Source organism: Carya illinoinensis, chromosome 11, assembly GCF_018687715.1.
Source record: "Carya illinoinensis cultivar Pawnee chromosome 11, C.illinoinensisPawnee_v1, whole genome shotgun sequence".
Classification (NCBI taxonomy): domain Eukaryota; kingdom Viridiplantae; phylum Streptophyta; class Magnoliopsida; order Fagales; family Juglandaceae; genus Carya; species Carya illinoinensis.
In genome coordinates, this window is record NC_056762.1 from 1400625 (window position 1) to 1413609 (window position 12985).

The 12985-nt window shown below is 35.6% G+C and overlaps 1 protein-coding gene across 1 annotated transcript; it reads left to right on the forward strand.

The window, feature by feature from the left end:
• The first annotated feature begins 6097 nt into the window (after positions 1–6097).
• LOC122280559 (60S ribosomal protein L17-2-like) lies at positions 6098–9163 on the forward strand. Its single transcript, XM_043091512.1, has 7 exons — positions 6098–6231; positions 6378–6414; positions 6726–6766; positions 8064–8294; positions 8412–8514; positions 8594–8661; positions 8864–9163. Exons 1-7 carry the CDS (start codon positions 6229–6231, stop codon positions 8924–8926), a joined length of 546 nt encoding a protein of 181 aa, XP_042947446.1. The 5' UTR covers positions 6098–6228; the 3' UTR covers positions 8927–9163.
• Positions 9164–12985: the final 3822 nt, after the last annotated feature.

Below are 12985 nucleotides of genomic sequence, written 5' to 3' on the forward strand. Positions count from 1 at the left end.
TCAGTAATGCTCAAGTGGGTCTCACTAAGACTCAGTACCAACAACTTCTGGCTTTACTTCAACCTCGGGAGCTTTCCACTGCTGTTCAACCTTCCGCTAATCAGATTCAATCCAATTTCCCTTCTACATTGACTCCTCACATTTGTAGTATATCCCTTTGTTTATCCACCAGCACACACTCCACTTTGTCTAATACAACTTTCCTTGGATCATTGATACAGGCACAACAGACCACATGGTCTGCTGCCCTTCTCTGCTCACCTTCATCACAGCCTCTATCTCTCACTCAGTTAGGCTCCCAAATGGAACTAATGTTCCTGTTACACACACTGGCATTGTTCAATTGTCATCTTCCATTTGTCTTAACAATGTTTTGTGTGTTCCCTCTTTTAAATTTAATCTGATCTCTGCCAAGAAATTGGCTGCTTCACTCACCTGTTGTCTAGTTTTTTTTTTCCTTGATTTTTGTCTCATACAGGACCTTCTCTCATGGACAACGATTGGGAAGGAAGTGAGGAATGAACTTTATTTCTTGCTTAATACTGCTATTTCTCCATCTACTCTAGCCTCAACCCTTTCAAAATTCAACAAAACTTCACCAACAACTTGTGTTTCACATTCTCATAATATTACTGACCTATGACATTGTCGCCTAGGTCATCTATCACTTCCAGTTTTAAATATGATTGCAGATCCTATTGTAAAAGACCACATTAGTATCATTAATACAAAACCATGTTATGTTTGTCCACTTGCAAAATTTCATAGACTTCATTTTTCTCACAGCAAACATAACACAACCTGACCTTTTGAAATTGTGCATTGTGACCTTTGGGGACCAAACTCAGTTCCTGCCTATGATGGTTCTAATTATTTTCTTACCATAGTTGATGACTTTACTAGAAGTACTTGGCTCTATCTTCTTCGCAATAAAGCTAAAACCAGAAAAAGCATAGAATCCTTTGCCAATTTAGTTGAAAATCAATTTGATATGAAAATCAAAATTTTAAGAAGTGACAATGGTAAAGAATTTCTTATGCACGATTTTTTCAACAGCAAAGGCATTATTCATCACACTAGTTGTGTTGCCACACCCCAACAAAATGGGGTTGTGGAACAAAAGTATCAACATATTCTCAATATAGCTCGGGCTTTAAAATTCCAAGCTAGTCTCCCTCTTGAATTTTGGAATGACTATGTTTTAACAGCCACATATCTCATTAGTAGGACTCCTACTCCTTTACTTAACAATAAAACCCCTTTTGAACTTCTTTTTAACTCTCCACCTTCATATTCTCATTTAAGAGTTTTTGGTTCACTATGCTTTGCCTCCACCTTACATCAAGATAGGAAGAAATTTGACCCTCGAGGTCGCATGTGCATTTTTCTAGGGTATCCTTTTGGTACTAAAGGTTACAAACTCATTGATCTTGAATCACGAACCACTTTCATCTCTAGGGATGTCATATTCCATGAATCCACATTTCCCTTCCAACATTTACCTCATCCCTCATCCAACCCCTCTCCCACACTTGTTTTTACTAAACCCTTACCTAATTCACTTGACTTTCCCACCAATCTCCTGAATTTCAGTCCTGTCACACCTCCACATCCTGCCCCTTCCATCCAAATCTCAACCCAATCTCACATTCCAGCCCTATTTCAAAATCAGACCACCCTACAAACCTCATCTACACCTTCCAAATCTGTCTCTCCTTCCCCTCAAAATCCTTCCCCCTCCTCACATGTCTGACCCCCTTCTCCACCATCTAACCCCCCTTTCCGCAGGTCCACTAGAGTTAGAAGAGCTCCACAGTATTTGCAAGAGTTCCACTGCAACCAGACCTCACTTCCAGCCTCTTCTCAGTCGGTGTCCAAGTCCAACATTGGTAATTCTTGTTCTCTTGCTCATTTTTTAACTTACCAGAAATTTTCCCCTTCATTTACTGCCTTTTCTACTTCTATTTCAACCATTTCTAATCCCACTACTTATAAATAAGCTATGAAACACCCCGGTTGGTGTAAAGCCATGGAAGCTGAACTCTTGACCTTAGAACAAAACCAAACTTGGCTCATCACTGATTTGCCTCTTGGGAAAGAGGCTATTGACTCTAAGTATGTCTACAAGACCAAATTTAATGCTGATGGGTCTGTAGAAAGGTTGAAAGCACGCCTTGTGGGGTTTACACAACAAGAAGGTATCGAGTATAACGAAACATTTTCCGAAAATTTATATGTGAAAAACACCCGGTTACACCAAAGGAGGCCCCAACCAAGTATACAAGCTTCTCAAAAGCCTTTATGGCCTTAAACAAGTTTCACGGCAATGATACTCTAAATTTTCCTCCTCTCTTATTGCTTTTGGATTCCACTAATCTAAAGCTGATTATAGTCTCTTCACTAAACTAGATGGAACTTCTTTCATTGCCCTTCTAGTTTATGTATATGATATTATTATTGCTGGAAATTGTTCATCGTCCATTGCCTCCCTTAAATGTTTCCTTAACACTCAATTTAAGATCAAAGGCCTTGGTTGTTTGCGCTATTTTCTTGGCTTGGAAGTTGCAAGATCTTCCAAGGGCATTCACTTATGCCAAAGAAAATATGCTTTGGACATTTTGGCTGATTCAGGGACACTTGGCAGTAAGCCTCTTAAGCTTTCTCTTTAGCAGAATTTCAAACTTAGCAAAGATTCTGGTGTTCCTCTTTCAGACCCGAGTACTTATAGACGGCTTATAGGTCGCTTGTTGTATCTCACAATCACTTGGCCTGATATATGCTATGTTGTCTAGCTTCTAAGTCAATTTATGAGTCATCCAACAACATCACACTTGGCCACAGCACATAAGATTCTCAGATATATCAAAGCTGCTTCTGGTCAAGGCATCTTGCTCTCATCTTCTTCTCCACTCCAGCTTAGAGCATATTGTGACTCAGATTGAGCCTCATGTCCTGACACACGCCGTAGTGTCACTGGTTATTATGTATTTCTTGGAGCTTCTCTTGTTTCTTGGAAGTCAAAGAAACAGTTTGTGGTTTCTCGCTCCTCAGCTGAAGTTGAGTATCGCTCTATGGCCTCCACATGTTCTGAAATTACTTGGCTCAAATATCTTCTCAATGATCTTCAGATTCATCATCCACAGCCAGTATTACTTTATTGTGACAACCAAGCAGCTTTTCATATCGCTGCTAATCCAGTTTTTCACAAAAGAACACAACGCATCGAGTTAGATTGTCACTTAATAAGGGATAAAATCAAAGAATGAAGAATCACTACTGCACATATTGCCTCAAACAGCCAATTGGCTGACATTTTTACCAAGACCTTGCCCTCATATCTTCTTCAAATACATTTGTCCAAGATGGGAATAGTTAATCTCTATTATCCATCTTGTGGGGGGCTATTACACAATGAAGATCTCCCAGCTGCAGGCCGTTTATCTACTATAGAAACTACATGTCATCTTGCATTAAATCATAAGTCTGGGCATGGATGATACCGTACACATTTCATGTATTTCTTTTCTCGAATGTTCTTTTGATTATTTGATTATTTGATTATTCTGTAGGTTTTTTTACTTTATTGTTAGAAATGTAGTTAGTTTGTTATGCTTGAGATGTATATAAATATTCGCTGGTTGAACAGTGCTACGGCTATTAATATATAGAGAAATATTCAAGTATTCTCCATTTCCTTCGTGTGAAATAGCTCTCAGCCTTCTCTAATTTCTGAAACCTAACAATAAGGCATGAGAGATTAGATAGATATATGAATTGAACCATACATATTAATATATTATATATACATGAATTGAATCCTATATTTCCCACGTTCACTTTAAACCCTAGCTAAGAGATATTTGAATCCCAAATTGATCACATGCATGCATGGGTTGGCATGAAGTTTTCTAGCTCGATCATGGCCGCCTGTTGCTTTAATTTGAAGAAGATCAGCTAGCGCCTAAGCCGCTAATCTGGACCTTTTTACAGCACAAACAAAACGAGTACACATATAAAAATATATATATATATATATATATATATGTGTGTGTGTGTGTATGCATGTAAGCCACTCGTTTTGCTAACCAGGCCCAGAAAGTTAATTGGTACGACAAACTTGTATTCCCATGAAATCCCAATGGGATCTCCCACAAGATCATGATGCCCATCAGGATCTCTTCAGGCCGCAATATTATTGCTTGAATTCACCTGCAGTACGCATGTGCTACATGTGACCAACCCCTTTTTAAAATCTTTTTGTCTTCAAGTGATGTGAAACAAAAAAAACATGTCGGTCTCATTCTTATCCTGACAATGTTGATGAAAACAAAGGTTCATCATCATGAGTTGAGAAAGGTAAGGTACGTATGATCGATGTTATCCTATCTCTGAAACAGCCTGCTGCAATATGATTGGTTTAATTTACTCATATTTATCATAATTTACTTGGGGCAGTACTACTGGAGAGCACAACTACTCCTGTTCCTGTACATCATCATGTAGAGGTCGGCAACCTGGTAAACATGATCAAATTTGAAGTGCCATCCACCCTCCCTATTAACAGTGCACTGAAATCTGATCTTCTCCCTTCTTTCTAATAAGATCAGTAGTACTACTGTTCTAAAATAATATAAAGAAAAATTCTTCGTATTATACATTTTTAAAATATATATTAATATATTTGTAAATAATAATAAAATAATTTAAATTAAAATAGTCGATTGAATTTTAAAAAATAAGAAAGAAAATTAAATAAAAATATTATAAAATTAAAAAATTATTTGAATATAATTTTTTAATATAACTTTTATTTTGAAATTTGAAAAAGTAATATTTTATTTTATATTTTATTTGAGAGTTTGAAAAAATTATAGTGATTAGATAATAATTAGATAAAAAAATTAAAGATTTATAATTAAAGTGTTTTATATTTAAGTTATATTTAGAAATAAAATATCTTAGAATACTTTAGATATGTTGTGTTGCCAAACAAGCCTCACCCTCTCCTCATACATATTTATGTCTGTGATTATGAATGTTAGTACCAAATGGACAACACTGCTAGTCTGCTTCATACAAATTAATTGTTGTGAAAACAATACATGACAGTACAAAAATTTACGTGGTTCAATAATATACCTATATTCACAAATGTGCAGAAGATTTTAATCCCTTAAGGAATATCAAAATACATTATGGGGCAAAATCACATTGCTCAGAACTGGTCATACTATTCATAGTAAACACACACACATATATATTTTTTACAGATGCACGATAGAAATCCTAATTTCATAATTTCTAAGTTATTCATTCGAGTGAGTCTCAAATAAATTCTCTATCTGAGTCTCGCTTGAACGACCTGTCGCGCAAACTTCAAACAAATTTTTTGTCTAACATTTCTTGAGTTACAAACAGGGTCCAAAATTTTTCTTGGAGCCTCGGATCCCTAAAAGGGCTTGTCTATGTTTACTTTTGCTTAGGCCTATTAGGCCAAGCTTCATTGAAACTTCACCAAGAATCTTGATGAATCTTTGTCAAATTGAGTTATCAAATCGGACAACCACAAAAATATAAACCTCGACAAACCCAACATTAATTTGAATGCTCATATATATATATATAATATTTCTCTTAAACAAACAAACAAAATAAAGAACAATCTCTTTGTGCCGCTGGGTGTTTTCCAAGATCAATGATCTCTGGCCTTCACATATATAGTGCCAAAATATTACAGAAATAATTCTCGAGCAAGTGATCCCTACCTCGATTCATAGAACTTCAGTCAGAGCCAAAAAAAAAAGGTTAATCTCATCGGGCACATAGTTCAATTCCACTCTTATTATCGCGTTGAGTTAAAAGTGTAACAGATAATTAGTCGAGATGATTCGAAATGATAAAACAACAATCCTACCATTTCATATTCTCTAGTCAATCAATTAAATGAAAAATCACTTGAAATACGCTCGGCTTGTATGACTGAATATACCCCACTGGATTTACAACCTTCAAGCCCTTTTGGAATAAATATGGGCCATAATGGGCAACTCTTTTTACGGATCAACATACAAATAAGTATTGGGCTAGCCCACTCATAAACCCTACCTTCTCGATTAGGGTTTCACTGTCCCTCGTTAGTTTATTCTGAAGACTAACGAGACCTTGATCAGCTTCGTTTCCTTTGGCTGGGATTTCGGAAAGGGAGCAGTGACTAGAGAGGCAGCAGGCATGGTTAGTTCCTCTGCTGATATCACTTGCGTTTTACTTTACGTGCTTTTAAAAGCAAACAAATATTTGCCTCTCTCTCTCTCTCTGTTTTTTTTTCCCTTCTTTTGGCCTTTTGATTTCCTAGGAAATGCGTTGTTTTGAGTTTTCAGGTGAAGTTTTCGAGGGAGCCAGACAACCCCACTAAGTGTATGTTGATTTCACTTTTTTAACAATTCAATTATATAGTTTCATGAGATCTTATTTCGTTATTTGTGTGATAGCCGAGAAAATACGGGATGGTAAAGAAAGTTTATATCTTGATCCTAAAATTTTCGCTTTTATTTTATTAGAAGATAAACTTCCTATAACTCTAGGCTTGGTCGGTTTTTCTTGTTTATTGTCTGCTAAACATACATATAACATATGAGATTCTAAATTTTATTTTATTTATTATAGTTTCCTCAGCAACTATTTTTAATGCAATAGAAAGTTGACATGCTTTTCTGACCTTTTTTCAGCCTGCAAAGCCAGAGGCTCCGACCTCCGAGTTCATTTTAAGGTACCTTCCGTCAACTTTGTTGAATTTCACTTTTTTGTATGTGGAATTTGTTTTTAACGTGGTTCATTGTGTTGTGTGCATAATTGTTCAGTTTTATGCTATTTTTCAGTTCATGGCTAGGCAGATATGGTCGTGTTTGATTATACCTTTTTATTTTAAACTAATTTTGTTAATCTTTATTTGTATGTTTCTTTTTATGTATGTGCAGTTTGTTTTTTTGCTAATCTTAGATCACTCTATCTGTGGAAAACACTTGGATGACTTTGTTTATTTATTTATTCTGTTGGAGCTGGAACCAAACTTCGCATGGTACTTAACCTATTACCGTGTGGGCTTAGGTGCCATTTAGCATAAAAGCTATTGGCTTCATTGATTGCTATATCAAATATCAAATTTGGGATTATATGATATTATCTTTGGCTTGTGACAGTCATTGGAAAGATATGATGCGTGTATTCTTAGCAAACTCACTAGCATTGTTCAGATAGACAATTTCTTAAAATCATTCGACTATTATATGATATTATCTTTGGCTTGTGATAATCATTGTAAAGATATGATGTGTGTATTCTGAGCAAACTCACTAGCGTTGTTCAGATAGAAAATTTCTCAAAATCGTTTGACTGTTATATGATGTTGCATATCATCAGATTTTGCTCACTCTGTATTTTTAAACCGATGGAAAGGATCTATTGAGGTTCATGAAGGGTACTTTGCAAACTTTTACAAACCTACTCCAAGGTTTTATAATATAAACCTCAGTGGTTGTTCCAAAATATTAGCCATACTTTTGAAAACCTACTTGAGTGGCTATTAGCCAAATGTTAAATTCTTGAACTTAGTTTTATGGTGCTAGTCTCTCCTAAAGTTCTATTCTCTCAACTTAAGAGGTGAGTCTTTATTCATGAATTGCGCGACTCACCCTACCTTCCAGCACAAAGGAAATGATTTCATTAGAAAGGGTGAAACGTGAAGGGGAAGAAGGGGATATGATATATTCTCCTTAACCAGAATACAAAAGGGGAACCAGAGTAAAGAGAAAAAATAAATGTCATAAATGATATGACCTCATTAAGGAGGGAAATCTTTTCACTTGAATTCCCATGTGCTAATGCTCTTCTTCAACTCTAAAGTTTGCATTACGATAATATAGGAAGGAAAAATGGAACTTTTAGTTAATTAGGTATAAGTGCATCTTTGGCACCTTATTAGCATAGTTTTTTTCTACCTGCTTCTTGGTGTATTATTTCTTTTCACTGTTTATGTGCCTGGATTCATTTCACCTTCGCTTGTGCAGAATACAAGGGAGACAGCCCATTCCATTCGTAAGTTGCATCTGGTCAAGGCCAAAAGGTATTTGGAGGATGTTTTGGCCCACAAGCAAGCCATTCCATTCCGGCGCTTTTGTCGTGGTGTGGGGCGAACTGCACAAGCTAAAAGCCGTCATTCAAATGGACAAGGACGCTGGCCTGTTAAATCTGCTAAGTTTATTCTAGATTTACTTAAGAATGCTGAGAGTAATGCCGAGGTTTGTAATAATTGTCTGGAATTATACTTATAAAAAAAAAAATAATTGTCTGGAATTATCTTATTCTGATTCTCTTTCTGCTAAATAACAACAGGGTGTATTGTTGAATGTCTCCAGGTGAAAGGTTTGGATGTGGATTCACTCTATATATCTCACATCCAGGTAAATCAAGCCCAGAAGCAAAGGCGTCGCACCTACCGTGCTCATGGAAGAATTAACCGTGAGTGCTTTCTATTGACTGCTGAGTTGAGTATCTTTTTCCATGTTAGTTGATGTTCACCTACAAATTTGTTTGACAGCTTACATGTCATCTCCATGCCATATTGAGTTGACTTTGTCAGAAAAGGAAGAACCTGTCAGAAAGGAGGTAATTGAGATATAGCAAGTAGTTATTAATTCAAATGAGTGCTTGATGGGGGGAAATTTGATGTGCTTGGTGTTATTTAGTGTGGAACTGCTTGATTTCTGTATATAAAAACTTGCTTGTATACTCATTATCTTGTTTATGATAGTATGCTAAATCAGTCAAGTGGTATGACATAATTCTATGAATGCATCTGATTATGCAGCCTGAGACTCAGTTGGCTCCTAAGAAACCAAAGGCTCAACTACGCAGTGGTGCTTCTTCTTAAGATGCAGAGTCGTAGACCGAGTTTCAACAAGTCTTTTTCTTGGTTCTCTGCAGTAATGTAAGAACATTTTTGTGTGTTTTACTCGATAAAAGTTTCATGAACTCAGAGCTTGTCTTCCGGGAGATACTTGTACTGTTTTTTTGGCATCTTGATGTGAAACCACCATTCGTCATGCATTTAACATGAAGGGTCAAAACTGCTTTGGTTCTCTACATATTAGTAGCTGAGCTTTCCGAATGTGTATGGTTTCGAATTCATGCCAAGTGGGCATCGTTTATTTGATTACAGAGTTACTACCATGTCAAAAGTGGGACAAATGACTTGTTGGACAGCTGAACATACCAGTCATCTACGGGTAGACTTTTCCGTAGGGAGCTTTCAATCACCCAGCCATAGCTTTGCTATAAAATATATTTGAGACTGTGATTTGCATCTTGTGCTAGGCTAGTCAGTTGCGAGCCACAATCAATCTGACCATACAACTGCCCAATCAAAAAGGGTATCATCTTTAAGTTGACCGATCATTTGAAGATTTAACTATTATTCTCCAGCTGAGATAAGAGAAAAATCAATGTACTTTGAAAATTCAAAACATGCGATGTTTCACTGGAATTAGTTAAGATAAATGAGTTCATAACCATAGGTATATTGTAAAAATGTGTTCATAACAAGTTGTCAAAACTTGATAGTTTGAGGATGAGTTTTGGTTATGGTAGAATTGAAAAAACAATTGTAATATATTTTATATATTTATATATATGAATTAAAAGACGGCTTATAGGTACCAACATAACAATCAATAATGTTGTAATACTCGACCCAACACTTGGGATAGCCGTGTTAAAATCAATCTATTTATCATTCACTTGACATTTTAAGAGTAGAAGATTGTGGAATCAGTTTCCGTTGCCTTGTTAATGGCTTGAGAGTAGAATTTTTATTATATTGGTATTTACTCGAGTTTGAGTCGGATTTTTATAGACGTTTGAGTTAAGATGGACTTGACTTGAATACAATTTTGTAATAAAGAGTAATATTAGATACAATTTTAGGATATACAAGTTTTAAACAGAAAGTGCACGTAGGACTTGTACATTATGGCAAAGATTCCTTTTAAACTAGTAAATCTTTTTGCATGCCCTATAATTATATCTAGTATTAATTTTTGCCATTTTGCGTTTGCCTATAAAAATTAGTAATGAGCAAAGAGATGGAAATCAGTCCATCTGGAGCCAAGTCTTCACTCGAGTACGTATGTGTCGTTCTCTCTCTTTGGAGTTCCTTTGTTGTTGTCTCAATTCTCAGAATAGCTGATATATATATATATGTGTGTGAGTGTGTGTTACGTATAACATTCATCATTGTGTAACGTTGTTGGACGGTTGGACTATATAACTGAGAATAGTAGCCCTCCAATCACAACTTGTCATGTTAGTAATTCTACCTAAGGTACAATGAACCTCATTACGGTGAATATTCATGAATTGGAAACACATTCGTCCTCATCCTTGTCCCTTGTCATCGTCCTCACCGTTGTCTGTAACCATCATCCTCAATGTTTTTCGTCGCCGTCATCTCATCGTTGTTGGTCATGTGCAAAACGATCGGTTTGTAACGACCACTCCGTGATATGATCACTTTAACAATTGAAACAAAACCAGAAACCCAAATCGATCGGCCCGCCGCATTTCTGTTGCCCATCTATCTGTCATTTTTTTCCCACTGAATCATGGCATTGTCGGATTTATCTACTAGTCTAGAGCCCAGTCTTCTGCAAGCAATTACATGCTCCCAATTTCTCTTATCACCAACCAAAAACAAAAACAAAAAAAAAAAAAACCCAAACCCAAACTGAGACTTGAGGCTTATACCAGAGTTTTCACTGAATATCTTTGAAAATTTAGGTAAAGGCAATGGCACAAATCTTAGAAGTTGATAGATTATACACCATAAACCATAACAATCGAGGTGAGAAAGTTAAGAAATCGCGTTAAAACTCCTAATACGAGTAATAGAAAAAGGAAAATGGGTAACCTTGAGGGCCAAGAGGAATTGGATCTGGCAGAGAAGTTTGCGAAGAACGGCTATAATATCGAATTTGAGTAGGTGCTCGGAATGGAGGTTATAAGCCTGAATGGTAAAAATCCAAACTTTGTTTTTGTCTTTTTCTTTTTTTCCCCCTTTATTTTTTCCCCAACGAAACATAGGACAAAGAGGGGATGATGAGTTGAGGAAATTTACGATGGTTTGGTGTAAATGGACGGAGGAAGTGGACCGAATTTCAGAGAGACAGGACTTGAAGGCTTCCACGGCGGAATCGATGGCCTCTTCGATGGCCTTCTAGTAGAGTTGCGCTTGTTGGGTGTCGTGCGAGAGGGCAAGCTCCAGCCAGGGCAGTGCCACTGTCGGGGTCAAGCTTCGTTCGTGCTTTGTTGTGGGTCGAGCCCCGTCTGTGCCACCATTTGGGTTGAGCGTTGTCGGTGCCACCATCTAGGTAAACCGCCATCGGGGATGAGTGTGGGTTCGATTTGGTAGTAAAGAATGTTAAGATGATAATTTTGAGTTTTAATATGAAATATTATTGTTTTGAGATTTGAAAAAGTTAATAAAAAGTTAAATTATTTATTATATTTTATATAAAAATTTTGAAAAATTATAATGATAAAATGAAAATTTTAAATTTAAGATAAAAATTTTTATGTGCAAAACCGAACCGAAGAAGCGAGGGAGGGTTTGAAAACTAAGGAGTGGGGTGTATAAATATCAATTGGGTGTATGCAAATACAGGATAAAAACAATAAGCAGCTTACGTGACACTGGGCTATTGGATGGTGTCTTCTTAGTTAAATAGCTGGACCACTCTCCAGGTTAACTCTTCATCATTTCAACGGGAGAGATGATTATCGTGACATGCTCGAGACTCCCACTTGACATTAACAAGACAATCTTCCTTAAGATATTTTCGGAGACCAAAGTCAAGGGTAGAATCTGTAAGAATTTTAAGGTGCCTAGAGAACAAAATCTGTAATAAGATGAAATATTATATATCTTGGAAGTCAGGTAAGAATTTTTGTAAGACGGACTTTGAATGGCCGACTATATATATTCACAAGGGGCAGTGTTAGTGTTCCCCCAGTTTTGATTATTGGGTGTGTCCATTAGTATAATTTTTTTTTTTTTTTACATTTTTTTAATATTTTTTAAAAAAATATTAAAATATTAAAAGTCACTTTCTTAATTATTAAATAAAGAAAAAAATTTAAAAAATAAATAAATACATGAGCGATTAAAATAAAAAGACAAAGTCAAAAAACAGACTAGCATTTTCCATTCACCGTGGGTACGTAAATTTGTACACCCACAACAAAATAGTTGAGTGGATCAAGTTTGATGAGAATTTGGCAACAGACAATTTGCATGGTGAAGGATGGTTGAATGAGCTAATAAGTGGTGAGGGCATGAGTGGATTGTGAAAGGTGCAAACTTTTAGTTATTTGATACCATGAAAACAATGACATATGCCTTTGAATGGAAGTGTAAATGATAAGTGCACTCTCAAAATTAGTCGAAATTTTCTTCTTGAACATCTGGAATCAGTAAAAAAATTATATATAATATATATGTATATATTTATATAATAAACTATATCACAATTTTTCTTAATTCTTAGTATTGGATAAAGATTCTTTCAAATCTTTATTAATATGTATATAAAGTGAGTAAATAACATTTATTATTATTTTGTGCATTTTTTAGGCATTATTAAATATTTAATAAATATTATAAAATTCATATTTGTATATCACTTTGAAATCCAACCTTGAGGCACGTATTTTGTACCTACCCTTGCAAGGAAACTTGATCCACCCCAACCCCGTCAACGTCAACTTCTATACCTACATGACCCTACCTACATCTTTAGAGTGTATTAATTTGGTACATTTTATTTTAAAAAAATAAAATTTATTATTAACAAATAAATTTTTATTTAAATTTTATATATTTTAATTTTTTAAACAATATTACACAAAGTTGCATACGCTATAACTATACAAATAA